The 26,880-nt window shown below is 50.2% G+C and overlaps 1 protein-coding gene and 1 long non-coding RNA gene across 5 annotated transcripts in view; both read left to right on the top strand.

Annotated features, from left to right (window-relative positions):
• Positions 1 to 7,128, top strand: part of BDH1 (3-hydroxybutyrate dehydrogenase 1) — a 37,898-nt gene extending 30,770 nt beyond the window's left edge. For all 4 annotated transcript variants that reach the window (XM_010959293.3, XM_010959294.3, XM_010959292.3 and 1 more), the window contains 2 exons: positions 4,595 to 4,747; positions 6,115 to 7,128. In XM_010959293.3, the coding sequence (XP_010957595.2) occupies positions 4,595 to 4,747; positions 6,115 to 6,584 (623 nt within the window). In that variant the 3' untranslated portion in view covers positions 6,585 to 7,128. The remainder of the gene's footprint in view (positions 1 to 4,594; positions 4,748 to 6,114) is intronic.
• A 9,088-nt stretch (positions 7,129 to 16,216) lies between these two features.
• On the top strand, positions 16,217 to 24,433 carry LOC123618125 (uncharacterized). Its single transcript, XR_006726522.2, has 3 exons — positions 16,217 to 16,916; positions 21,258 to 21,406; positions 21,541 to 24,433. It is a non-coding gene; the product is annotated as an uncharacterized LOC123618125 (long non-coding RNA).
• The last annotated feature ends 2,447 nt before the right edge of the window (positions 24,434 to 26,880 follow it).

Here is a 26,880-nt window from a genome sequence, read left to right as displayed (position 1 = left end):
TCATTAAGCCTGTGGGTTTGTGGTGATTAAAATGCCCATAGAAAGGAATTGTCAGTGTAGACCTGAGTGCAGAACAGGGCTGCACCAGGGCTGGGGGCTGCTTGGGGCCCTGGTCCTTGTCCTCTGCCACCGGGGCAGGACCATCTCCATTCCCTGTCCAGGTTTGGCCAGTTAGCCTAATGGGGCAAGGCAGGGTGGACCCTGAGCCACAAGAGGAGGCGCTCACCCCCAACCCTTGAACTGGGCTCAAACCCCAGCACCACTCTGAAGCACAAGCCTTTCCCTGCTGCTTTTTTCCATACAACATATTCTGGTGAGGGCATCATGACCTTACTTAACCCATACTGCATTTTTTTGGAAAAAGATTTGAAGATTTTTAGGTCTGAAAAAGAAAATAAATCTGTCAGATCCGTGGTTGAGCAAGTCTCTCTCTCTCCCTCTTTTCTCTCCCTTCCTGTTCCCCACATGGGCTGTCTTTTTCCTTGGTAAAACAGTACAAGTTCTCCCCTTCTCAGGCAGTACTGTCTTTGGCCTCCAGGTGGCGCCTCTCTGAGCTTTCAGACCAGAAGCATTCCCTGAGCCCATGGCTGCTTCAGACTCACACTCGAGCCATCCACCCTGGCAGGAGCCTTCTAGGAAACAAGTCCTACCCCCACTGCCTCCGCCATGGAGGGCACATTTTTGATGGCGAGTCTGATGCCCTTCAGCCTGGCTCCGTGGAACGGTTGTTGCCAAAGCCAGGGGAGCGAGCCTTGGCAGTGAGATGAAGGGGCTTGTTAGATTAGGGCTGGTGAGCCATCTGCCGCCAGCCCCTTTGCTCCCCAGCAGGACTCTGAGGGACCAGACATGGGGAGCCTGGGACCAGCCCTCTCCTCTCCCACCCCACGGAAAGGCAGAGTGAGTGGACCAACCAGCAGGTTGTGGGCACGGCCTGATGTGAAACAGTCCTTTACCTTGCAGTCAATAAACATGTATTGAGTACCTGCTGTATACTTGATAGTGTGCTGGGCACCAGAAAGGGTATGAGCTGGCAGGAGAAATTTGCAGTTGGGCACCAGCCAAGTAGAAGTTGGTGGCTTCACGGCGGGACTTGTGAGGAAGTGTTGTAGTACTGGGGACATTATGGAGGGACAAGGAAGACCCAATGTCTGGGACACCGTTGGTCTGGGAGTAAGAAGAGTGGCATTTCTCCGGGCTTGGCCTCTTACTAGAAGTGTGAGCTTGGGCTATACATTCACCTGTGTGGGCTTCAGCCTGCCCATCTGTGAGGCTCACACCTCGATCTGACCATGGCAGGAGCATTTCAACGAAAGCTGCTTTCAGGCTGAAGGGTGGGGGAGCTGAGCGGAGCCAGGAAGCAGCAGAGGCAGGAGGGGCCGTGACGTCAGAGGAGTGGTGGGCTGTTCAGGCTCAGAGGGGGCAGAGTCCATGGCAGAGGGTAGGTGAGAAGGTGGAAAGGAGGCCTCACATGCCCCACTCCGGAAGGGGAGCACAGGAGCAGGAAGGGCCTGACAGGACGAGAGCCAAGCTGAGGGGGTCAGGTCAGGATGGAGGTGGAGGAAAGAGATGTGACAGGGAGACCGGAGGGCTTCTTCAATAACACGGGAGGGAGGCAACATGACTCAAACTAATGCTGTGGTCACAGGAAAGAAGACACCAATTCTAGGGACACATCAAAGGAAGCCAATAGTGGAACAGACCTGGCTCCCAATGCCGTCCTGTCCACTTGTTAGCTGGGTGACGCTGAGCATGGTGCTTGACCTTTCTGAGCCTGAGTTGCCTCATCCAGATATGGGACCATTTAGTATCTACTTTGTAGATTGGTTGTGAGGATCAGGGGAATGAATGGATGCAAAGGGCTTAGTTCAGGGCCCGGCAGCTCTCCTTTAGGATCTTTATGAGTCATATTAGCAGCATTTGGTGACTCGTTAGTTGGAGAAGTGAAGGAGCTGAAGGAATCAAAGATGAAAGGGAAACTATTAACAAAGTAGAGAAGCAGGCCTGGGCCACAGGGCACTTGGTGTGTTGGTTGGTTAGGGTGAGTTGGAGACCTGTGTGACACTTAGGTGACAATAACTGTCAGGAGGAGGAGAGGGGGTCAGGAGAGAGCCAGGACTCCCGAGGGATACACGGGAACAGTCACGTGGAAGTGGCGATGGGGCTGTTGGAGGGAAACAGCTGTCATCCAGACCAGAAGGAATGTCGTGAGTTTATTCAGACCGTTGGCTGAGGGCTCTCAGGAGCCTCTGGGTCCACAGACTTTTGCTACTCTTCATGTCAGCAGAGCTGTAATCCAGGAGCAGTGGGCTTCCACAGGTCAAGTTCAGTTAAACTTTGTTCAATATCAATGTCAGATGTAATTAATTTTTAGGTGGACAAAAGGACTGTATTTATTTTATGTCGTGTAGTACTGTCCCATATGAATCAAACACAAAGCAGCTGGAAATTTCCGTGAACATAAAGAAGACGAGGCTGCCCAAGCACTGAGTGTCTTTTGAGGGAAGGTGGCCTAGAACAGGACACTAGGGGGCAGATAGAAGAAGGGGTCAGGGAAGATGGAGGAGATGCTTGGGTATCCTTAGTGCCAAGGGAGAAGTAAGGGTCAGGAACCATGAGTAGTGCTCACACCAGGGGGAAGTTGAGGTCAGTGAAGATGGATAAGGTGGGGGTGGGGAAGCATCCTTAGCATGTGGTGCCCTGAACACCCTGGGGCAGCATGGGGCTGGGACCCAGATTAGCAGGGAAATGGGGAACGGAGAGAAGGCTGGTCACAGAGGGAAGGAGAGCAGACAGTCGCGAGAGGGGGTGGCATGGTTAAAAGAAGTTTCTTTAGAATATGCAGACATGGTATTTGTAGACATCTGTTCATCTGAAAAACATTTATTGAGCATCTAATGTGCACAACATTGAAGGGAGGGAGCCAGGGGCCATGGAAGCACAAATGTTGCTTCAAAAAGAGGGAAGGATTGCTGGCTGATGGTTTGGAAGGTGGAGAGTGAGGTGTCAGCCTTGACAATTGGTAAGAGGCCCCCTGCTCTTCCTGGGGAGAGAAGGGTGAAGACTCCAGGGGAAAGTCTGCAGGGCGTGTAGGGCTGCACCCCTGTGAGGTCACCCATGAGAGCTGGGGAGGGGGGAGACTTCATCTTGGCTGCCGCAGGGAGTGGGAGTGAGAAGGTCATGAGCACTTTGTTAACCAGCAATTTCCTTTCTGTAATAAATGTCCTTAATTCTCCATAATTGAAGGCGACAGTACCAGAGGTCAGGTGACGAAGCTTTAATTTGGGTAACACGGAAGGAAAGCAGCTGGAGACCAATGACTCTGTCATTTACACAAACTCATTTCCACAGTGAACTGGGGAAGGGAAGTGGGGCCAGAGTCCCCGCAGGCAGGGAGGCAGGGTGGGTAGTGGGGGAAGCCCCTAGGAGGGCAGCTCTGCCCTGAGGCGATGTCTCGGGAAGGAGCACTGGGCTTTCAGGGCCTTGGAGCCCAAGCCCAGAGGATTTCCTCAAGAAAGGGGCAGGGCCCGGCTCTGTCCTGAGGCTCCAGCCCATCCAGCCCTTGCGCTCCAAAGACAGAACTCAAAGAGAGGGCCCTGCAGAACAAGGGTGCCTCCTCATTGCCACGTACCCTGCTTCATCTCTGCTTCTGCCTTACTGAGCACACTGAAGCCAGTCTTTCCCCTCGGGCTCTCCATTTCCCAAGCTGCAAGAGCAGTTGTCAGACTAAATGAACTCCAATCATCCTTCCAGCACCCGTTTTCTCTGAGTCGACACAAGCCAGCTGTCCCTTAGCTGGTTTTGCAGGAAACAGTCAACCCAAGTACACTTGGAGAGTTTATGTTTGCTCTGACCCTATACTAAGCCCCGTGGGACCGCACAGGGCTGAGAGGTGTTCTCTACCTGCAAAGACCAGGTGTATTCACGTGGGATGTTGGTAAACAGTTTACCAGCTCATGAGGGCTTACCACATGACCCCCAGCCGATAGTGATGGTTCACAGAGGGGAGATCAGAGAATAGAGTAATTGTAGGAGGGTCTCAGAGTGGAGCCAGACTGGAAGCCTGACCTGCCTCAAGACTTGGCTGAGCCTCTAACGTGCTGTGTGACCTTGGACGCTGGGTCCCCTCTCTGGTCCTCCAGGGAGTTTGGCCTGGAAGACTCCTGAGGCTCTCCTGGTTTCTGACAAGGGGGAGAATGCAAGCGGAGGCTCAGAGGCAGGAATGAATAAATGTGCCCAGGTGCAGGGTGTGAGATGAGACCGGATGGAATAGAGTGGGAGTGAGTGAGGGGAGGTGGGACTCCAGGCTGAGGCCACCCAACAGGGCTGGTTCACGATGGGTCAGAAAATCGATGCACGCAGAAGTCAGATGAGGATCGGACATTCGGGACGAAAGGGTTGCAGCCAGCACTTTCAGCCTCTCCATCTCCCTGCTACTCTTGGGGGACTCTAGAACATGTCCCAAGAGCCTTGGACAAGTAGCTGGCAAGTTACGGGGAAAAGGAATAAAAGTTGGGAGGACAATAGGCTGCAGGCTGATGGGTGGTATCTGAGGCCAAGCCCTGAGATGACTGTGGTTCTGTCTCCTCCTGTCCAGGCTTGTGGGGCCTGGTTAACAATGCGGGCATCTCAACATTCGGGGAGGTGGAGTTCACCAGCATGGAGACCTACAAGGAGATAGCCGAAGTGAACCTCTGGGGCACAGTGCAAGTGACAAAAGCCTTTCTCCCCCTCATCCGAAGGGCCAAAGGTGAGTCAGAAAGGGACCTTCTTCCTGTCCCCTGGACCTGCTCCACCCTTTCATCTTTGTTCAGAATCCATCGGCCTCACTGGCTGAACACATGCCTCCCAGGGGCCACGTGGGGCCTGTGTATGGTGGCGAGCCAAGGTGCCCTGGACAGGCGGGCAGAGAGGGATATGTGGTTTCCAGAAAGCAGAGCAGGTAAGAGGTCAGTAGTCTCTGCACCAAAGGCTAAAAGATTCTAGCAGTAATCCCAGTCTGGGAACTTAATCTGGACAAATAACCACAGAGCTGTGTGTACACATCAGGCATCAGTAGGGGTGTGGTTAAGTAAATTTTGGTATATCCATGCTATGGGTTACTATGCCATAGATAAAAAATGAGACAATTGTGGTAGTTGGTAAAAATAATAATAATCAAGATTAGAAATTGGCAAAACAGACAAAACGCCCAAACCATGTTAGGTAGCCAGACGTAAGCAAACCACCTAAGGTGTCACTGACTCAGATTTTCTCCCTATAATAGCAAACAATTATGGCAAAAAGAGGAAGAAAGGGAGAGGTGTACGATTGATTCCAAGGTCCCAGCAATAATAGGAAGAACCCAGAGAGCAGCTGTAGGGTTTAGAAGAAAACCCCAACCTTTCGGCAACTTCCAAGTTAGTGGTTTCTGAAATGTGCCTCCCCATAGTGCCCAGGTGGGCTGTGCCTTAACTTCCTGGGTGCACACCTGGAGCAAGTGGGTCACAGGTCCGCCTGGGCTTACTGGGCATGCTGGATAGGCTCCACCTCCACCTGCTGCGCCGGGGCTGGGAGAAGCTGTGATCAGCTGCTAGCACCCCCAGGCTGGGCCCGTGGGAGAGCCTCTCCAGGCACCCCTCTCTCTACCAGTGCCGAGACTTTGCCCACATGTCTTTGCCCTGAAGTGAGGTTCAGAACCCTGCCCCTGCCCACTTGCCAACAGAGCCCTGCCAGGTGATAACAATTTGGTGTGAAAATACAGTGAGAGAATGCGGGAGGTGAGACACAGCTTAGTTGTGTGTTGCCCGTTATGCTGTGCCCTCCTGTCATGCAGGTCTGTTTCTCACGTATTTCTCTTCTCCTGTCCTGTCCTGCCTGGCACCACCGGCTGCCCAGGAAATACTGGGGATGCTGATGTGTGGGCCTGAGCTGGCCTTGACTATAAATTAACAGGCACCCTGACCCTGGGTGGGTCAAAAGGCCGAGCCCCAGCCCAGCAAGCAGCAAAACTGGTGTCAGGGGCCAGGAGGCCGGGTTCCAGACAGACCTCCTGAAACGTGCCAGACCCCCGACCCTCTGCACCCCACCGGCAGTGCCCCCCACACCATAGCAGGTGTTTGCTATCTTCCTCCACAGGCCGTGTCGTCAACATCAGCAGCGTAATGGGCCGCATGGCCAACACGGCCCGCTCCCCATACTGCATCACCAAGTTTGGGGTGGAGGCGTTCTCTGACTGCCTGCGCTATGAGATGCACCCACTGGGAGTGAAGGTCAGCGTGGTGGAACCTGGCAACTTCATCGCTGCCACCAGCCTCTACAGCCTTGAGCACATCCGGGCCATTGCCAATAAGATGTGGGATGAGCTGCCTGAGGTAGTGCGCAAGGACTACGGCAAGAAGTACTTTGATGAGGCAGTTGTGAGGATGCAGACTTACTGCAACAGCGGCTCCACAGACATGTCCCCCGTCATCAAAGCTGTCACCCACTCCCTGACCTCCGCCACCCCCTACACTCGCTACCACCCCATGGACTACTACTGGTGGGTGCGAATGCAAATCATGACCCACTTGCCTGGAGCGATCTCCGACAGGATCTACATACACTGAGGAATTTCCCACTGGTGTCTGTTGGGGAGCCCTGGGGGGAGGGAAGAGAAAGGAGGGAGGGAGTGAGGGGCTTGTGTCTTCGCCTCTTGATTACCCATGTGTGAATTATCCCCGTCTCTGGAGAACCCAATACCAGTTTGAGCATTAACCAGAGCGGGTAGCCCAGCCCAACTTGTGTGCCCAGGGAGTGGCTCGGACCATCTCAGTCGTGGTGCAGAGTGGTGGACAGGGCCCCAAACCTCAGGGCAAACGTGGTGCATCTTTCTGGAGTTGATTTTATATAAAGATTTTAGGGAGACATCTTTATATTAGCAACAGATTTATTATGAAATAGAATCCAAATCCTTTACATTTTTAAGCCAAAATATCAGTTCAAAAAAGTTCTTTCATTTGATCCTTAAATCAGCCTCAGGAGTAAAAACAGACAGTTTATTTTTCTTTTTGTACATGAAGAATTTTCAGCATGAAGAGGATATGAATTATCCTTTTATTGTTTATAAATCAATGTTGTTCTTACTGCTTTGTATAAAATCTAAAGGTGCAAGCCATGTGTTCTTGTCAGTGCCATAGAAACACTTCACGCTTTGTGTTCCGGGGCTGCTCTGGAGCCAGTTACCTGAGGATATTGTGATGAGCTCTGTGTCCTCGCCCGAGCCACACACACCATGTGCCCACCGTGCACATCTTTGCATGTCCATGGTGCTGCCATGTGCAGCCTGCAGCCAGTGATTCAGAGCTGTGTCGAGGGGGTAGTGACATTCTGGAGATTTCCATTTGAGATTTCTCCATCCTGTCTTAGGACATACTTGTGTGGAGGTGCTCATTGGCTAAGGGGTGGTTTGCTTCTGGTTTGGGTCTGGTTTGATTTTCCCTGGGGAGGGACCCAGGTTGATGGGGCTTTCTTGGCAGGACCCATGATACATAGGACAGGCACTATGGCATCTTTTCCCTCAGGGGTGGGTCGAGGTTCCCTGTCTGTCTCACATGGTGCTTATACACACACACACACACACACACACACACACACACACACACACACACAAACACACACGTTCCGTGGCGCTCAGGGTGGCCTGCATTGATGGCTCACCTTCCTGCTATGGCCTTATTTTTAATTAAGCCAGGTCACTGATAAGCAGATTCTGTGTTATCACTTCTTGGGTTTGGGTTTGAAGGCTATTATTCCTGCAATTGCCCAGAGCCTCCATGTTTGGACCAAAACTAGGCAACACCCTTCTTCAGGTAGCTGCAGGCCTTTGGACAGAGTCCTGAGTTCCAGCCCTGAGAGTCAAACTAGCACTTCCGCCTCGCCCTGGAAGGGCCAGGCCTGCCACTAGGGGGAGCCCTGCCTCCTTCACAGCAGAGTGGCCTCAGCTCCCACCCAAACCGGCGGTCTCTAAAGGGTTGATGATCCCCGCCTTGGAAGCAGTCTGGGCACAAAGACACAGAAACAATGTTCCTTTTCTTCTAGTAGCTGCCTGGCTTAAACGTGGAGCCTGGTGCCAAGAGAAGGCAGAACCTGGGCAGCTGGAACAGGCCACAGGGCTTAGGCAGTGCCAAGGAAAAGGGGAGTCTGACAACGAGCAAGTTCAGCCTGACTTTCGGACCAGGGTCCCCTCTGTCGTCAACCAGGGATGCCCTGCCCAGCTCCTTGCCTGCACGGTGAGGCCCAGAGGGCCTGTGTGGATGATGGGGTGGGCAGGCAGGCTGAAACCCTTCAGAGCCCAGGGTGGGACACTTGATGGCCATGGTCTTCACATAACAATAAGAGCTTTTTGAACCACATTGCTTTTCAGAATTTCATTTTTCTATCTTGGGAGATTTCATTTCCATACTAATTTTATTAAAGGAAAATGTGTGCAGCACTTGAAGTTGCTCATGTGCAGGGATGCCTGGGAACTGGAGGGGAAGTGAGATGGTCACTCACTTGTGGGTCAAGATCAGCAGTAAACTGAACACTGAAGAAGCTGCATCTTTGTCTGCTGAGACCTTCAGGGGTAAGTCAGGACTGCTAGGTTGGCAGATTTTTAATTTTTATCCCAGTGATTGAGAAGCCCAGAGCAACTTAACTCCAGATAATCTCAATGCTAATTAAAACCTCAGTTACTATTCACCTTCTAGCAGCTGTGAGCCTCCTTGAGTGCAGGTCTAGTTTTGGTCCTTACAAGAGACAGCTGAGGTGGGCAGGCCAGAGGTGGTTGTTCCCATTTTACAGATGACATAGCTGAGACCCAGAGAGGGAAAGTGACTCACCCAGCAGCATCACAGTGGACCTGAGCAGACCCGGGGCCAGCACGAAAGTCTCCTGAGCTGTGCTGTTCACCACCACTTCACTCTGTGGCCCCAAGAGCCCTGGGAACCAGATGGGTTTGTCAGGGTCACCTGGCACCTAGACCCTCACTGGCTGTCTGTTGGCAGAGAGCTGATCCTTCTCGAGGGGGTCGGGAAGGCTGCCCCTTGCTCCCACTGTCAGGCCTGCTCACTTCCTGTATTTTAAACAGGGCCTGGCCCTGCAAAGTTGTGCCAAGTTCTCCGGCTGCAGGTGCAGATGTGAGCAAGCAGAGGCTCCCTCGGCTTGGGTAGCAGCAGGCTCAGGCTGCCAGATCGTCACCAGGCTCATCCATGCGGTTCTGGGCCAGCTCAGAGACTGTGCTCCCTGGTTCTCACAGCAGCTTTGGGAGGTGGGCAGGGTGGGGTTATTATCTCATCTCACACAAGGAAACAGATTATCCCAAGTCTCTCACCAAGTGAGGGATTGAACAGGGCGGCCAAGTCAAATCTAACCTCCAACCTGGAGCTAGTGATGCATGAAAAGCAGGGCAGATGGCACCAGGATCTAAAATAAGGAGGGGAAAACAAAATACCTCAGTGATGTAACAGTGAGAAAGATCTGAAGGCATATGCACAGTGCAACTACAGAGTGCTGCCCCAGGAGTCATCTCCTCTCCCCATCTCCTCCTTCCCTCCCCGGGGCCCTGGGCATGGCTCCCTGGGAGGGGTTGTGACAAAGGAGCCCATCGGCGTCCCTCTAGGAGGAAGTCCGCCTGGCCTGGGCGAACACTGCCCCATCTGGGGCGTTTCTAAGGGCATTCTCTAGGAACACCAAAACCCAAACCTTGGGCAGAGAGAGACAGATTCTGGAGCTGCTCTCAAAGGGCTTAAGGATTATATAAGCATGAAGCTTGAGAATCCTAGGATAAGGATGTTAAGTGAGGAGGGCCGTGGGGCTCTGCTGCAGACCAAACAAGTGAGCAAGCCAACCCGGAGCATCTGAGGCCTTCCTGGTGTGTGTAGGCACTAAGGAAGGTGGTTTGTGAGGTTTGTGGCTTCAGAGGTGTAGGGTGAGCACCTGCTGGGCAGGAACCAAGGACCAGGGCCTGAGATTAGGGCTGGGAGAGGCTGCCAGGAACCCCACAACCTCGGAGTAGGAAAAGGGACTCAACCGTCATCAAGTGTGACTCCCAGCCTCCAGGCAGCTGGCCAGGCCTTGGAGCCCTCCAGTAACAAGGATCTCCTTACTTCCAAAGACAGCATTTCCTTGGTTAGGGAAAATCTATCCAAAGACAGCTGAAATATACCACCTCTGACATAATGCCGTTGACACTTGGCTCTGACCCGGAACTGTACAGAACATGGGACCTTTGGAAACAGCCAAGTCAGATTCAAGAGCCCAGGTTCCTCAATTGATAAGATTTCCATACTCCTCACTTTCTGAACAGAAGCTTTCAGCTGTGGTTATTCCATCTCTCAGTCTTGATGACACACACCAGGCTGAATGGCCACCTAAGTTCCTTCAAGCAGCAAGAACTTTGAGACCAGTTTTAACACATTTGGTGAGATGCCGACATGCGTATGTCCCCTCACAACCAAGGGTGCTCCCGAATCATCTCTCATCTGATCCTTATAAACAGCTTATGAATTAGGAAGGGCTACTACTCCCATTTTACAGATAGGGAAATTGAGCTTCAGGGAGGTGGAGTGATTTGCCCGAGATCACGGAGCCTGGAAGTGGGTGAGCCAAGACAGAATACCCAGGCCTGGCTTCTATCCCTAGGGCCCCTTCTTTTACCCTGAGGATGACTTAGTCTCTCCATCAGAGCCCTGGAGCTGGGTTGGACCATTCAGTCAGAGGCTGGCCATGTAGCCTGTGAAGGAGTGATGGGTGCGGAGCATTAAACTCAACTTTCTCCCAGCCCACAGTTTTGCAGATAGTGGCAGGGAAAGGGAAGTTGAGCCTTTCATGCATCTCACTGCAGGTGTGTCCATTGTGTCTGGATCTGCCACTGGCCTGGGCTCTGATGGCCTGAGGTGAAGAGCGCAGGGCCAGGAAGTATTCCCAGAGCCATGGCTGAGGACCATCCTGACCTCAGCTCCGACGGGCATGCGTTGAAGGAGAGAGAGTATGAATGGGGACCCGCTTCAGGAGATGCTGGAGCCCAGAAATGCCTTGTGCTGCTCTCTCAGTGAGACTTAATTACTCTATAAAATGTGAGGCTGCTTCCACTTATCAAATTATAGATGAGCTTAATTACAACAGCTCACTGAGTAACCACACTGGGCGGCTTCAGAAATAGCAGTGGGCTGATTGCTCTTCTCAGCTTCAGCTGTAGCCACCGGGGTTTCAGGAGGAAGTACCCACTGTTCCCAGGGTCTCAGTGCTGCTAAGCTCTGCTCTCAGACTGTGGAGCGGGCTTGACAGACTTCAGGACTGCGCCTGGCACTCTCGTCTCCCAGCCTCCACCCAGCTGGGCCTGCTCTCAGCCAGCGAGCACTCTGCCGGGCCATCTTCATTCCATTACTGGGTTGTTTACTCTGCTGGGGCCTCTCTCTTCTACTTATGTTGTGTTCTGGCCAAAGGTTTTGGCTCATAATATACAAGGTATACAAAGTAGTATGGGATGTGCCTTAAGAGACAAGGAAAGAATATGGTGCTGGATGAGAAGACGCACACGTTATAGAGACTCAAGAGCACCTCCAGGGAAATGGGTAACGAGCAGCAGGCCACTAGGGATGGGTGAGAGGTGTGACATTATGGAGGGCACCACAGACTTCCCTGCAGTCTGGCAGAACTGACAGACTTCTTCCAATGGAAGAAACTGGCAGAAGGCATGGTGTGGTTTCTGGAGATTTGATGGGAATGGAGGAGCAATTGCTGAGGATAGAACAAGTGCCCTTAGTGTTCCCACATTCAGAGGTGCACTGGGACCTCTGTGCTTAATAGCATCTTCCCCATCTCCCTCTGCCCCCTTTGTTAGTTGAGTCTCTCCTCTGCACCAGGTGCTGTACTGGGCACAGGGTGTCCAATGGCAGGCAGCCCACTGCCCTTCTAGGGAACTTTAACACAGGGTGACAGATACCATGATTTAGGGAGAAAGTGAAATGCTTTGTTCTACTGGAAATGAATAAATACAGTCATTCTCAATCTACACACCACCTAAATTGTCTTCTTCCCTTCATCTCCTCAGCCCCCAGGTCGACGGCAGACGTTAAGGAGCATGAGTGGGCAGAGGTCTTTCCCTACTTGCGGAGTCCCCTGGCTGTCTCAAAGAAAAAATAAAAAGTAAGCGTCCCTGGAAAGACACTGCTGGGCCATGCCCAGATGCCCACCAAATAAAGTGGCCAAGCAAACTGTGCTGAGACCACTTGCAGAACGACCAGACAGGGGCTCTGTGCCATGAGGGGCCAGGCACCTGTTCCAGAGGCTGAAGGTAGAAGCAGAGCAGATGCTCAGGCTGAGCACGGATATGGAGGGGTGGACACCACCTCAAGGAATGTAACCTTGGAGTTTTCAACTTTGGGGGTTGACTTTCTGTGAAGTTAAACGTACAACAAAAGAATGCAACAGACACTAGAAAGATACTCTCAAGGAAGCTCTTGTTTTCCTGCAGCAGAAAAAGTAAGAGCAAATGTTGGGAAGGCAAAGGAAGAGGTATTTTCTGCAGTACAAACCCTTGAAACCGTCCAGGGGATCAACCCATTCATTTGGCTTTGGGGAGGATGATGGGAGAATGGACCAATTCCTCCCAACTTTGGCTGTATGTATTTGGGCTCTTCCTTTCCCCTCTCAGTCATGTCTTAGCAGGACCAGCTTCCTCTCTGTCTTTTCTCCTTTGGTATCCAAGCTCTGAGGGTTAAGTGCTGTCTATAATCAGGCTTCAGGGGATCTGCAGTAAGATTTCATACCCAGCCCCTAGGGGTCCCCAGTCATGAGGGGCAGTTGGGCTGTGCACCAAGCTAGAGGAGCTATCATTTGGGACATCCTATACTGCAGCGGATATCCAACTGTTTGTGGGAGCCCAGGAGAGGCAGAAGAGAATTTGGATTGGGCAGATTACAGATGCTCCCTAAAAGGAGGTGGGAATTCAGTGGAGACTTGATGAGTGAAGAGGATTTGACAGGAAGAAGTGGGAGGGAGGGCACTTGGCAAGAGAATCATACTGAAGGGAACAACATGGGACTGGCCCAGCATCTGGGAAGGACAGAATTCTTGAAGAGAAAGTGCAATAATTTGCGGAGGCTTGAAGAATCCCAGCCCTTGGGAGTAAAAGGAGGGGGTGTGAGATCTCAGAGGGCAGTGTTCAGACAGCCCGGATCCTCAGAGCCATCTGAACCAGATCACTCCAAGCTGGACCTCGAGGTCATCCAGCCTCTTGGTTCCCAAATTACCTGCATGTGCATCTCTTGGGGAACTAGTTAAAAAACAGAGCCAGTGAGTCTGAGGGAGAGCCCAGGAACCTCATGTCTAAGAAGTGATTCCAAGATACAGTCAGGAGTGGGATAGTGAAAGAAGAGGGGACATCACACCCTGAGTTAGTGGCACATCCGTAGCTAAAAGCTGGGTGTTCCGCTCCTAGTCTGTGCTCCTCCACTGCACACATAAGGGGAGAGCCAGGGCATCTGTGACTTTGGGTTTCCTGTTCCTTTGTTGCTACTTGCAGGGAAACTCCTGAAGCAGAAAGGGTCTAGGGGCTTGTTTTAGAAGCACCAGGGTAGGGAGATGCTGGTGGACTTTCCTCCCTTTCCAAAAACCTTTGTGGGATGAAGTAAAGGCTAGTGGGGAGGACAGGTATTCCTTGAGCCCTGGCAGAGGCCTGGTGGCCTGCTGGAGTGTTGCCATTATCAGGAAAAGAAAGGTGGAAGCTCCCATAGCAGATCTGTCTGTCAATTTTGGCATTTGGATTGTGGCACTAGTTGGTGGCCCAGCCTCCCCACAGTTTTCAGGTGTACATCCTGCCCGGGCGATTCCATTAAGTTGTGCCAAGCCCACCTGCTTGCTGTGTCACTCTGCCACCCTGAACCCTGTTTTGCTCAGTGTCCTCTCCTTGGCCAGGAGAGGGCAGTCAGCTGCCTCTCCAGTTTTCTTCTGGCCTTTAGAATTGAGGCCTGTGAAGGATAGGACTTTCTCTGACCCATGGCAGGAAGCCTGAGTTTCAGGTCCACATCTCTGTTGCAGACAGAGGCACTGGGGATAGCTGAGGAGAAGCAGCATGCTCCCATCCCTGTTTTTCAGTCCTCAGGGATCTGGCTCCCAGCTACCCAGCTGGCCTGGACAAGCCAGGGGCTTGGGCAGAGCCTGCTACTGGTCTCTGATATCCATTCTCCCCTTCTATAGGAATATATCCACCCTTGACCACCCATCCAGATTTTATGTGAGAAGAAATAAACTTCTGTCTTTTCTGCATTACCACTAGTTTGGGATTATTTCTTCGTAGGTAAACTAAATCCTAATTTATGTAGGCCACAGCTAGACAGAAGATGAGGAAGCCATTGCACACACATGGGGGCAGGAAGCCACATTTGATAATAACAGTCAAGAGCATTTTTTGAGCACTTCCTACATGCCAGGCTCTGGGTTGAGAACTTTATATGTGTTATCCCATTTGATCCTCCTGATGATACTATGAGGCAAGATTTATAATCCCAATTTTATAGATGATTAAACTAAGGCTTAAGTTTAAGTACTTGCCCAGTCAGTCAGAAAGTGACAGGATTTAAATCCAGATTCTCTTTAACTGCTAGGCCAAGTCCTGACTGTTCTCAAGCTGCAAGGAGGGACCTTGCCAAGCTGGGCTCAGCTTAGATTGAGAGGAGAGATTCAGGAGGCTGTGACTGCACTAAAAGTGATCATAAACCAGGCTGAGACGCTGGGCAACCCAAACTGTAGTCCTTATTCTTCAAACAAATTTCTTAGACTTTAAGTATTTTTGAGGCCTAGTTCCTCCAACTAATGAAAATGTCCCCTCAAGAGCATCCCCAGTATGATCATCTGCTATGATCTGAGTGTTTGTTTGACCCCCAAATACATATGCTGGCATCCTAGGCCCCAAAGATGATGGTATTGGAAGGTGGGGACTTTGGAAGGTGCTTAAGTCATCATGGTGGAGTCCTCAGGAATGGGATTAGTGTCCTTATAAAAGAGGCTCCAGAGGGCTCCTTAGCCCCTTCCACCACGTGAAGACACAGAGAGAGGCACAAGCTATGAACCAGGAAGATGGCCCTCACTTGACCAAGCTGGCACCTCGATCTTGGACTTCCCAGTGTCCAGAAGTGTGAGAAATAAATTTCTGTTGTCTATGGTATCTTGCTACAGCAGCCCGAGCTAAGACATCTTCTGTTTAGTGGCTAAAAGGGTTCCAGACTCCTTCTCTTCCACCTCCTCCTCCTCTCCCTGCCTTTCTCTCTTCCTCCTCCTCTCTTCTCCCTCCTTTTCTCTGCACTCTCCCTCCTCCTCTGCTTCCTGAGGGTCACAGAGGTTGTGCCAGAGAACCTTTATACAGTGTGGCCTCTTCTTTTGGGCCTTTGTTTAATCTTCGAAGTTTTCTATGGCACATAAACCTCAATGTCTAAGACATAAAGGACTCCATCTAGACAGCCAGGAAAACTTGGTATTACTCCCTGCTCTACTACCAAGTTCCCTTGTCACCTGGGCAAGTCCTTTCTCCATTCTGGGCTTCACTCTCCTCATTTTAAAATAGAAGTAATGATAATATAAAGACCTCTAACATGTTTTTTACTGTGACTCAGGCACAACATGTTCTAAGAACACTACATGCTTTAATTTGCTTAATCCTTACAACAACCCTATTAAGGAGGTAGTCCTATACTAACTATTCTGGTTTTACAGATGAAGAACTTGAGACAGAGGTTTTTAAGTTGCCCAAGGTCATGCACTATAAAGTAAAAATGGGAGAACAATAGGCTTGAAAAAGGACCTAGAACTTGTGTTTAGTTACCGTCTCTCCTTTAAATAAGTCTCATGCAGAGTCTCAATGCAGTAAAGATGAAAGAGGGGGCGAGATGGGGCCTCATCTCTCACCCCTCGGCCTCCAGTGCACTACCCTGGAGGCTGTGCCTCCGATCTAGAACAGCGTGAAAGCCATGAAACTCTAGAGCGCTAGTCTCTAAGGGCCCCTCCCCTTGGAAATTTCTGAGTCAAGGCCAGGAGTCACTGGGGTTTAGTAGGCATGGCACCCTGCCGTCTGCCAGCTGACACTGGGATTAAGGGCTTGATCAGAACCTGTCTGCGTGTTCCCCTGCGCGGTGATTAACTGACCTAGAATCGCCTGTTTTCCAGGTGAGTAAAATCTCCCCACTAGGAGAGCTGGGGTCCGGGGGGCCTTTTGCTTGACCTCAGCTCCTTTCAGAAAGTATCTCTGCTTTAACTAATGGCGACACCCACCCCGTAGAACAGAGGAATGGAGGCGGCGACGTCCTGCGGTCAGTCCAGGCTGGCGGTGCGCTCCCGCCGCGGTCCCCCGCCCCCCAGCCTCCCCGGCGTCGGTTCAGCAGTTCGGATCCCCAGGCGACGGGGGCGGCGCTCAGACTCGGCCGGAGCAGGAGGCGGGGCGGCCGGGTGGCCCCGCCGCGCTGGCCCCTGGCGCCCTGCCGCTCATCTGGGCTCCTCTTGCGTCATCCAGATCCCGCCCCTTCCCTGCCTCCTGGCCGGGCAGCTGGGGTCTATTCGGCCCTTCTCTGCTGTGTGAACCCCCTGCCCCAGCTCCATACGAGCGACCTGAGACCTCGGTCTAGTCTTCGTAAACTTTTTTTTTTTTTTTTTTTGAGTCTTCGTAAACTTCCTAGCCATAAAGCCAGCAGTGTGCCTGGTCTTCAGTCCCTACCGGTCCTCTCCTCCCGTGTGGACTGTGCCTCCATTCGAGCACCTGCCCCACATCTACATGGTGCAGCGATTGGCGATTGGCGTGTCTGACTCTGTCCACTCCCCACCCCTAGGCTGTCAGCTCCCCAAAGCTACACCAAAAAGTCACTCTTTGGCTGATGACTCCTGCAAGTACCCTGTGACCATTGCGGGAGACACCTGGGGCCCTTCTGCAGGTGAGTCAGTCTCATGGTGGCCTGGAGCAAAGCCTGGCTCCCAGTGCTCTGGGGAGCAATGGAAGACAGAGCTAAGGCAGCTGGAAGGAATTTCCCTTTGTCTGAAGTTGCCGGGCCTGCTTCTGCTTTATGTCAGCAAGGGGCTCAGTGCCTCAGAAACATCCTGCGAAACATTCTCATTTTCAAAGGAGATGGTGAGTTCCCTGCTCTCCAGTAAGATTTGTTTATTACTGCAGTGTCAATACATTCCCCCATTTACTACCCTACACCCCCTTTCTGGGACTCCTCCACTGGGGTGTGTAAATGGCTTGAAATGAAGGAAACTTTCTGTTTCTCTTTGATGTCTTCCTGAACTGGAGACACCTGTGCTGAGGGTTAGAGACTTGATTTCCAGATGGTTTCTAAAATATGTTTTAACCACTGGTTTATTGTTTGGCTTTGGCCACCATTCCCTCCCTGCTTTGAGTTTGTTTCCCTCATCTGCACAGTAAATCAGTGATGCAGAGTCAGTGATTCTTCAGAAGTAACTGGTAAGGGGTTTGCTTTAAGATCTTGTGAAGTGTTCTGCTTTAAAAAAAAAAAAAAAAGTTTGGAAAGCGCCAGCCTAGATGACCTCACACCTCTGTCTGCTTAAGTCTCTGACTGAAAGCTTTCCTTTAGGCTTCAACACCACAAGGCCCCTGAGTCTGAGATGCCTTCTCCTCTTAGTGGCCAGGCTGAGCTCAGCACTGGCGAATGAGAGGCATTGTAAAACAAAGGACCTGCTGCCCTGAGACAGCCCCAAGTAGAGACAGGAATGAAGTCATTCTGCAGAGCTTTTCTGCCTCCTGGAGCTGAAGGTCAGTCATTTCTATGCCCACCCCAACTCCCTCCCTGTCCAGGCCTCCTCTGTCTTCTCCTACAAGGTTATGACAACAAAACCCTCCCTCAACGGTGTTCTCATTTGACACAGCGGACCTCTGATGGAGGAGGGACAGGGCTTATGTTCTCCATATACAGATGAGAAAACAGGCTCAAAGAGGTGAAGGGGTTGAGCAAGGTGACAAAGCAGGTTTTTGGCTGAACATTGTAAGAATCCCGGCATCCTGAGAACTTAAGGTTAACTGGGACTCCTGCCAGCTGGAGAAATGGTTCGGAGAGGTGTGATATGGTGAGAAGGAAAAATATATTCAGAGTGAGCTAATCCACCCTCTGGAACCTGTTCTAACAGCCAAAACAGGCTATGGCATGAAAGGGTGGGGTGTGACTCCCCTGATACCCCAAGGGTCTTCTGAACACTTACTAGGGTTCCTGAGCCATGACTCTTTAGGAGACGGACAGAGGGTCCTGGTTGTATCAGGCCCTGATCCAGTGACTCCCCTACCCCCAACACACAGGCATCTAGAAGTGGGGGGTGTCCTGGGCCATGGCAAATCCCCCGATGCAGGAGTGCTTTGTGAGCAGAAGGGCTCTCCCTGCCAGCCAGCCCATAAGACTCTGAGAGTCTCCCCCAAGCACTGCTGGCAGCTTCTTAGCTTCCTCTGCTGTTTCCAAGATGGGCCCAGCACGTCCTCAAGGGACCCTGAGTGGAAATCAGTATTCTTGTCACATCTTCAGTGTCCGTAATCCCTCCTGCTTGGGGCAGCACTTGGGAGTTTACAAAGCACAGTCACACCAGAGGTCCATGAGGTAGGCAGTGTAGATAGCAGATAGCAGATTTATCTTCATTTTATAAACTGGACAAAACAGAGACTCAGAGAGGGGACTGACTTGTCCAAGGTCACATAGGGCATTGGAAGACCCAGAACTACAAACTGGACCTGCTACCAAACACCTTGCTGTATCAGTTCCTGGCTTTGCCCGTGGGTTTCGTCCTCAGCTAAGGCCATAGCAGCCTCTCTGGCAAAGACAAGATGACCATCCTGAATTTTAGCACTTTCCCATGACAAGCTGCCCTCCTAAAATCAGAAAAGGGAGGGCCCTGTTAGGGGATCAAAATCAGGCAAACAACTTGAGAAAGAAACACTATCCATGACCTGTCCTAGCCCCAGCCAGCCCAGGGGAGTGGGAGTCAGGAGGCCTGGGCTTGGTGTCCAGGTCAACAGCTGATTCCCTGTGGGGACTTGGTAGGAGGACATTTCATTTTGAGTCTCACTTTCTTCCTCTGTAAAATGGGATGAAGGTCCAAGATCAGTATTCTTGAACAACTCATGTTAGAATCGCCTGGGAAAGTTTGTACAAAACCCAGATCTTGGGGCTCCACCCTAGGCCTCATGGGTCAGCTATGGGGTTGAAGAAATCTGTGGGAACTCACACTGTTAACCTGGTGATTCTGGTTGATTCTGAGGCCCACTGACCTCTGAGACCACAAGACTAGATAGTTCACAAGGGCCTTTCCTACTCTGACATCCTATTATTTGAGGCATCAGGAAGTGTGGTAAGTGCACTCTGACTCTCTGCTTATTTCCTCTGGTGTTGTTCTTTAGAGTGGACTCAGAGTCCTCAAAGTGGAAAATATCTTGAATAGATTACCAGAATGCAGGAAGGCCCAGAAGCGCGGGAGTTTGCATTCCCAAGAGGCCAGGAGCCAACTGTGGGTTCACTGGGCCTCCACCTATCAGAGTGTTTCCCAGGCCACCAGTCTGGGGTATGTTAGGTGACCCACCCCATATCCTAAGAATAGGATGATTCCTCTGATGTGGCCTCTACCCAGAGTTGTGGGAACCCTGACTCTAACCAAAGGCTGTCGCTGGCTCAGAATAGCCAACTTTCTTCCCTGTTCCTCAGGAGGCCTTAACTTCCAGGCTGCCAAAGCAGTCCTGCCCCCTCCTGGGGTGTCTGCGTGGCTGGCAGCCACATGCTTGGCTACACAGAGAAGCCACATGTCACTGGCCCCAGACTATACCAGTTATGGTTCTTGGCTGAAAACAACAGAAACTAATTCTGGCTGACTTAAGCAGAAAAGGAATTTATTCAGGGATATTGGGAAGCATGGAGACTCTCCAGGAAGGCTAGAGAATAAGCCCTGGAAAACAGGTAGAAGAAACAAAGCTGGCTGCCTCCCCGAAAGACTCATGCCATGGGGCTTCCCCAGAACTAAAGAGGGGATTTAGATGCTGTACATCCCACAAAATAATGAATTCTCTGCTCACCTGCGGATGCAGCAACCTGAAAGCCTCTACACCCAGCGAAATGTTGGTGATCTTTGCTGCGGCTGGTACCAGTAATAGCATTTCCTAGACTTGTGGACAAGTTTCAAATCCTGTGTGCATCCCACCTGAGAAGGGTCCTACCAGGAATCACCTCCTTTGCTCCACTCTTGTTTATTCCTTATACTGCTACACTCATGTTTCACACACAGCTAGTGCAGCTGCTAGCTCTGGTCCCTGATTCCAGGCCAATCCTTGTCCCCTGCCCCCACTCATACGTAAATACCCTAACCGGTGTCTCCCTAGTCTGCTCCACTTCCCCAGAAGAAGGGCATTTGATCTCCAAAACCACCTACTAGGATTGCACCTTTTTCTCCAGTACTTTTTCTCCTTCATCCAGTCAATCAATAAATATTTACTGGCATCTTCTGTGTGCCAGTGACCATGCTGGGTGCTGAGAGACAGGATAACCCTATCCTCCTGGAGCTTAGAGTATAGTGTGGGACACAGGCATTAATCAGAGAACCATACGATATCTTATTACCATCTGTGATAAATACTATGAAGGAAAAGCTCACCAAACCCTTGAACGTTTTAGTAGGGTACCTGATCTGGTCTAGGGTGCTTCCCTGGAAAGGTGACGTTTGAGTTAAGATATGAAAGAAGGGCAAGAGTTAGCCAGAGGTAGGGGAAGGAAGGGAAGGAGGGAGAGAGGAAAGAAGGAAGGGCATTCTAGGCAGAGGGAACAGCGTGGGCAAGGATTCTGAGGCAGAATGAATCTCCCAGAAGTTAAAGAAAGCAGGGTGGCTGGAGCTCCTGCTGTGAGGCATGGGCTAGGCAAGAGTAGGTTTTGAGGGAGAGACCATGAATTCAACTTTGGATCGCTTTTCTGGCCACTTGATGTCTTACTTTGGGCTAAAACGTCCCACTAAATCAGTACACTTGCCCATGTGCCTCCTTTTTTATTATCTTGGGGCATTGACTACATCAAAATGAGAATTTAAAAAATTTTTCTTTGCTTTGGTAGATCATCCTGGACTTAAAATCTGAGTCAAGTCTCATCAGAGATGTTGTGAGCCTGCACCTCATCCCAAGGGATAATAATAATAACAGTAACAACTACAGGGTTGAGCACTTGACTCTGCTCAGACTATCTCACTTAATCTTCACAGTACCCTCCAGGAGAAGCACTTTTAATGTTCCCATTTTACAGGTGGAGAGACTGAGGCCCAGAGAGGTGGAACCGCCAGAGGCAAGGCCACTTGGCTAATGAGAAGTGGCTCTGAGATTCCATAGCTCTTGCTCTTAAACACCATGCTGACCTGGAGGATGTGCTGGAAAATTTTTAACCACTGTGTGAAAGTAAGAAGCACAACTGTTTTTTATGCTTTCTGCCGAGGGATTCCTAGGACCTATCAGCCTCTGCTTTCCTCTCCTGGTCCACGCTGGTCCTGCGAGCCTTTGAACTCAGACCATCTCTCCTTTCTTCTCTCCAGGCATTTTCCAGATGTCCCTCCTCTCCTCTAACGCAGAGACAACCTGTCTGTCAAAGCCTCTCAGATCCGGCCAAAATCATCTGAAAGAGTTTAGCAGGCAGGCAGGAAAGCCAGCCTGAAATTGAGTTAGCCAGGATTCTGCCCCAGGCCCTCACATCAACTGTGCAACAGAACCACTGCCTGGTGCAAAAAACACCCTTCTGGAGCTGGTCTTTTGTCACTGGCTTGTCCTCATTTGCAGCGGGAAGTAACGCTGTCATGAGATTCGGTCTCTTACAGTTCTGCCTTGGAAGCAAGGAGGGCACATTGACCCCCTCCCCAGCCCAGAGGCTGTCTCAAAGCCCCTGCAGCTGTGCTCCCAGCCAGGTGCTCTCATAGCCGCATGGTGAACTGTGCTCTGCGGTCTGACTGCCTAGATGCAGTCCTCCACCCTGTGCCTTCCAGGGTCTCCCCCTGGCCTCTGTGTAAAATGAGGCTAATAATTGTGAGGTTCAACTCCACAGAGCTGTCATGATAATACATGATTGAGCATGTGTAAAGCTTTTGGCACATAGTAAGTGTTATAAAGCGGGTTGCTGTCATCATCATCACCATCAGTACTTGGTTTCCTACCTTCACTTTTAAAAAATCAAAACCAAGTATCATACATCATATTATTTATTTAATACTTTATTTAAACAAACTTTAAATAAACTTGCTTTTAAAACATAGCCTCCTTCTAAGCAAGTTTCCTTGAAATCACAGTTTTGATGGCTTTAGTTGTATTTTTAAAGGCTCTGTGCAACAGTTGCATGCCTGTTGAAGTCAATATGTCTTACTTCAGGTGTTTAGTAGCACTGATTCAGCTTGTGCATAACCAAGGGTCCTCTGCCCTGGCTTTGAGGAACACCACTGCAGCAAGTGCTAGTACCTGTCTCAGTTTTACCATCTGTAAAATAGGTGCAGTGTGATGATGACACTGCTTCCTGGGACTGCTGTCCCATTCAGTGGTATGTTTGTTGTGACCATGCTTTGTAAAATGTAACGCACTAACCAAGTTGCCATCATGTAGTTCTCCTGTCCCCACCCCATTCCAGTTAGTGAGTCACCTCAGGTTTGCAAAAGGAGCTGCTGATGGTAAAGGTCCCCAACCCCCATGCCCCCTCTCCTTGGAATTTGTTGGAATATGCTGTCAATCGAGGTATATTTTTTTCTCACTTGGTTTTGCTCCTTGGGCTAGAACAGCCCCCTAGACCTATTTTAATCCTTAATCCCTCATTCAACATCCCTCCTTTGTATCTTGACTCCACTGAGGGTGTCAGGCCCGATTGCTACACTAAGGAGATGATAGCTCCAGTCCGTGCCCTTCCGGCTACTCTTGAGCCTGCCCCAGGGTTCAAGAAGCAGAATTTCCAGGAGTTTTATATCCACTGGCCACGGGCTCTCATCCTGCTTGCCTGTCCACTGAACTCACAAAACTGGAAACACCTTTTTTTGAACCTGACCAGCAGACTCTGCTGCTCCAATTCTGCCTGTTCCTACTACGTGATGACTCATTAGGCATTCCCTCTGACCAGAGCCTCTTCCCTCCCTCCATCTGGGCCAACAGGGGTAACTTCAGCTCCAAGTAGAGAAGACTGAGGCCTTGGGGCAGGGGGGTGGGGGTAGGGTTTTGCTGTGGGCAGAGGTGAGGTTGGGAGTAAATTCCAGGGCTAATGCCTGGGATGCTTTGCATTTCTCTGACCCTGCCCAGCCCAGCCAGTACCCAGGGCTTCACAAATGTCCATTTAGAAAGCTCCACCCTGCTTGTATGGGAGGTCTTAGTGATTAGCTGGCTCCCGTCAGACCCAGATAAAGCTAAGGAGGTTGGGAACCAAGTTTACTTCTTTTAAATTAATTTTTTTAATGGAGGTACTGGGGATTGAACCCAGGACCTTGTGCATGCTGAGCATATACTCTACTGCTGAGCTCTCTCCAGCACTAACTTAAAAAAAAAAAAAAAAAAAACTGATGATAGTACAATTCCTTTTATTTTATGAAAGAAAAGGAAAAAAATGCATATAAAACAAATTCAGAGCTTCTCCCTGAAGAGTGGTAGGGAAGAGCAGTTTTCAGTTTCTTACACAATTTTAGCCTCTCTGTGTGCCATGGAATCCAGAAGAATGTAGAGAACAGCCCCTCGAGTGTGAGTTGTAGCTTCCAAATCAATCGGGAGTGGCTCTTCTACTCCAGCTGGGGGAATACCTGGGCCCTCCTCAGCCCTGGGTCCTTTGGGCTAGGCCGGAGGGCCCCTCCCATTTACTTTTCTCTCCTTTCAGCACCCCCTCACCCCCAATCCTGCCTCTTTAGACTTTCTCAACCCGCAGCTCCTACTCCCAGGTCCTGCCTTGCATCCTCAGCCTCCAAGATGGGGCAGGCAGTTTGGGTTCCCCTCTGCCTGGGCTGGGACTTGGGTGGAGGCTGGTAGGAGAAACAGGACATTGGGTTCTGTAAGGTGAGCTGAGCTCACTCCTGACCAAGCTGATAGCTTGGTGTACCACCTGTGTATTGATGCTTAGGGACTTTCTGCTCTCCCTCCCCCTTGGATTGTTCTGACTTTGGTTTGTCAGGCCCCAGGAAAAGACAGGGGAGAGAGGTGAGAGTTTGTATGGGCTGAATGTTTGTCTTTCCTCATATTCATAGATTGAAATCCTAACCCCCACAGGTTATGTATTAGGGGGTAGAGCCTTTGGGACATGATTAGACCATGAGGTTGGTGCCCTTATGAATGGGATGAGTGCTTTTATAAGAGAAACCCCACACAGCTCTCTAGTCCCTCCTGCCATGTGTGGATCCCCAGACCATGCTGGCACCCTGATCTTGGACTTTCAACCTCCAGAACAGTGAGCAATAAATTTCTGCTGTTTATAAACTACCCTGTCTATGGTATTTTGTTATATCAGCCCAAATGGACTATGGGTGAGAGGGATATAAAACCCCATTCTGCTCTATACATATATTTAATTATTTGATCAAAACACAATTTCGTTTTTCCAGTGCACCCATTTCATGGTATCAGCAATACAATGGTGTTCTTAACAAATCTCTTAATATATGGTGTTCATAGATAGTTGTTCCAGCTTATGGAATTCTGGGAAAAGAGCTTCCAGAACTGGGATATGTTGGACTTCCCACAAAATTAAGCACGTTGAAGATGCGTGTGGACATGAACTCTCATTATAACAGTCTCATCTAATGGGATAGTTAGTAAGTGACATACGGACATTCACAATAGAGATAACAACAGTGAAATAATAGTTCTTATAATCAAACTACATCTGGGCCCTGTGTGGGATGGTGAGGATTCAAATATAAATAAGACATGGTCTTTGTCTTAAAGGGCTCTGAGTCTGGGTCATTTTGACTCAGAAGGGTTTGCAATGACCCTTCAAATTCACTCTTCTCTCTCCAGCAGCCCAGACTGAGAGCCATCAGCGGGCTGTCATGCCATCGGTGGATACAGATATAACTGAGAATTAGGCACCCTTGCCTCTTAGTCCTTCGTGATGTTGTGTGCTCAGATTTTGTGCACATGGTGCATGTCTGCATATCTTTTTACATTTTTATCCACACCAGTTTTGTTTTTTGCTTCTCAGTTAAATTCCCAAAGATGAGAAGAAAGTGTGCTTATTCATTTAAATTGCCCTATGCAGAGATCTGCTCAGACGAACACCTGGCTCATATTTTGATAATGATGATATTGATGTTGACAAAGCTTGGTAATTCAATAACTAGGTAATGTGTCCTATTTTTAAAAGAAAGCTTGGCTAGAGCCTAACTAAAATCACAGACAATTCAGAAGAGGTTTCTTTTAAGGAAATGGCAAGAGACAAGGCTTTACAGACCCGTCAGACAGAATAACGGTGGTCATCCTGGCATCTTGTCTGCCTTTGGCACTGTCCAGGTCACCCCCAGAGTGATGCAATATCCTGTGGCCCGCATCCCATCTGCCTCTGTCTGTCATGGTCCAGGGCACATCAATCCCTAAATGCTACCCTTCCTGCTTCCCAGGCAGGCCTGGGCTTCCTCTATGAGTCACTCTCTCAGCAGCCGTGACCCATGCAGGACTCCAGAGTGTCTCAGCGCAACACTTCAGTATTAGCCTCCGTGTTCATCCAGCGATTTCAGGAAGAAACTGCCAGATATTGTTCTATGCCTAATCAAAAGCTGTTCTGCCAAACAGCAGGGCAGTGAAGATGAGAGTTGCTTCCAAAGCTAAAAGGAAAGTCAAACAAATAGAAGACTGAGATATTCTATTGGTCAAGCTGGATTCTTTGATATCAGCCTGTCAGAGGTGACAGTGGAGGCTTCCTTGACTCCCTGTGACCAGGGCTGTATTCAGCTGGGTAAAGACAACTCTGTCCAACCAGCTTTCATGAGCCCTCTCACCTCTGGACTCTTCCAGGGAAGAAGCTAATATAGACTTCTCTTGGATAGAATGGGCAGCATCCACACTGCACATTTAAGTGATGGAAGTCTGCAGATCCTCTTGTTTTTTTTAATGGAGGTACTGAGATTGAACCCAGGACCTGATGCCTGCTAAGCAGGGACCCTACCACTGAGCTATACCTGCCCCCTTAGATCCATTTTTCATCACAAACCTTTTGATAGTTCCACAGCTACCCCTGAAGTTTGCCCAGCCATGCCCCTCTCTCAGGCCTGATGCTCCAGCTGAACAATGCAGTGAGAAGTGCTCTAGCAGCCCCTGCACTGCTGAGAACCAGACAGGTGTGTTCTTTTGAGCCAGGGAAGTAGATCTTCCAGCTCATGGGAGCTGGGACTGTCTAGGACCACTTTCCCTGAATATTTTGCAAATGTAAGGCAAAGACTCTGAAATCCAAGTTCTAGAAGATATCAAGAAGAGACAACTAGGGGGAAAAAAAGAAAGACAAGTGACCAAGACTGCTGCATAAACATAGACTTGGTAGGATGTCACTGGTTCCCAAGACAGGATCATTATTCCACTGATTTTCATCTGGGCTGAAGGCCCTCTATTGGATTGTGAAGACATCTTGGATGAGCTGAATAGCCTGGGTATCTTCCTTGCCTTTTGCTAGGTTTCAACTTGAGAAACAGAGAAGAGGGAGGATGGTTGCTGTGTAGTGTGTGTGTGAGAGAGAACGATGAGGATGTGAAAGAAAGGAACTCTGCAACTAACATCTGAGATTTGCCACCAGTCAGAATAACATTAGTTAATGCACCTAATGCATTGTCCTGGGAAATCCTGTGAAACAATTTCAACCTGATAGCTTCTTAGATGCCCAGACCTGTATTTCATATTCCTCAGTTCCTAACCAAAGAAGGGAAGTACCTGGTGGGCCT

Source organism: Camelus bactrianus, chromosome 1 (genome assembly GCF_048773025.1).
Source record: "Camelus bactrianus isolate YW-2024 breed Bactrian camel chromosome 1, ASM4877302v1, whole genome shotgun sequence".
Classification (NCBI taxonomy): domain Eukaryota; kingdom Metazoa; phylum Chordata; class Mammalia; order Artiodactyla; family Camelidae; genus Camelus; species Camelus bactrianus.
The sequence above is the reverse complement of the archived record's forward strand: the minus strand, read 5'-3'. Positions and strand labels throughout refer to the sequence as shown.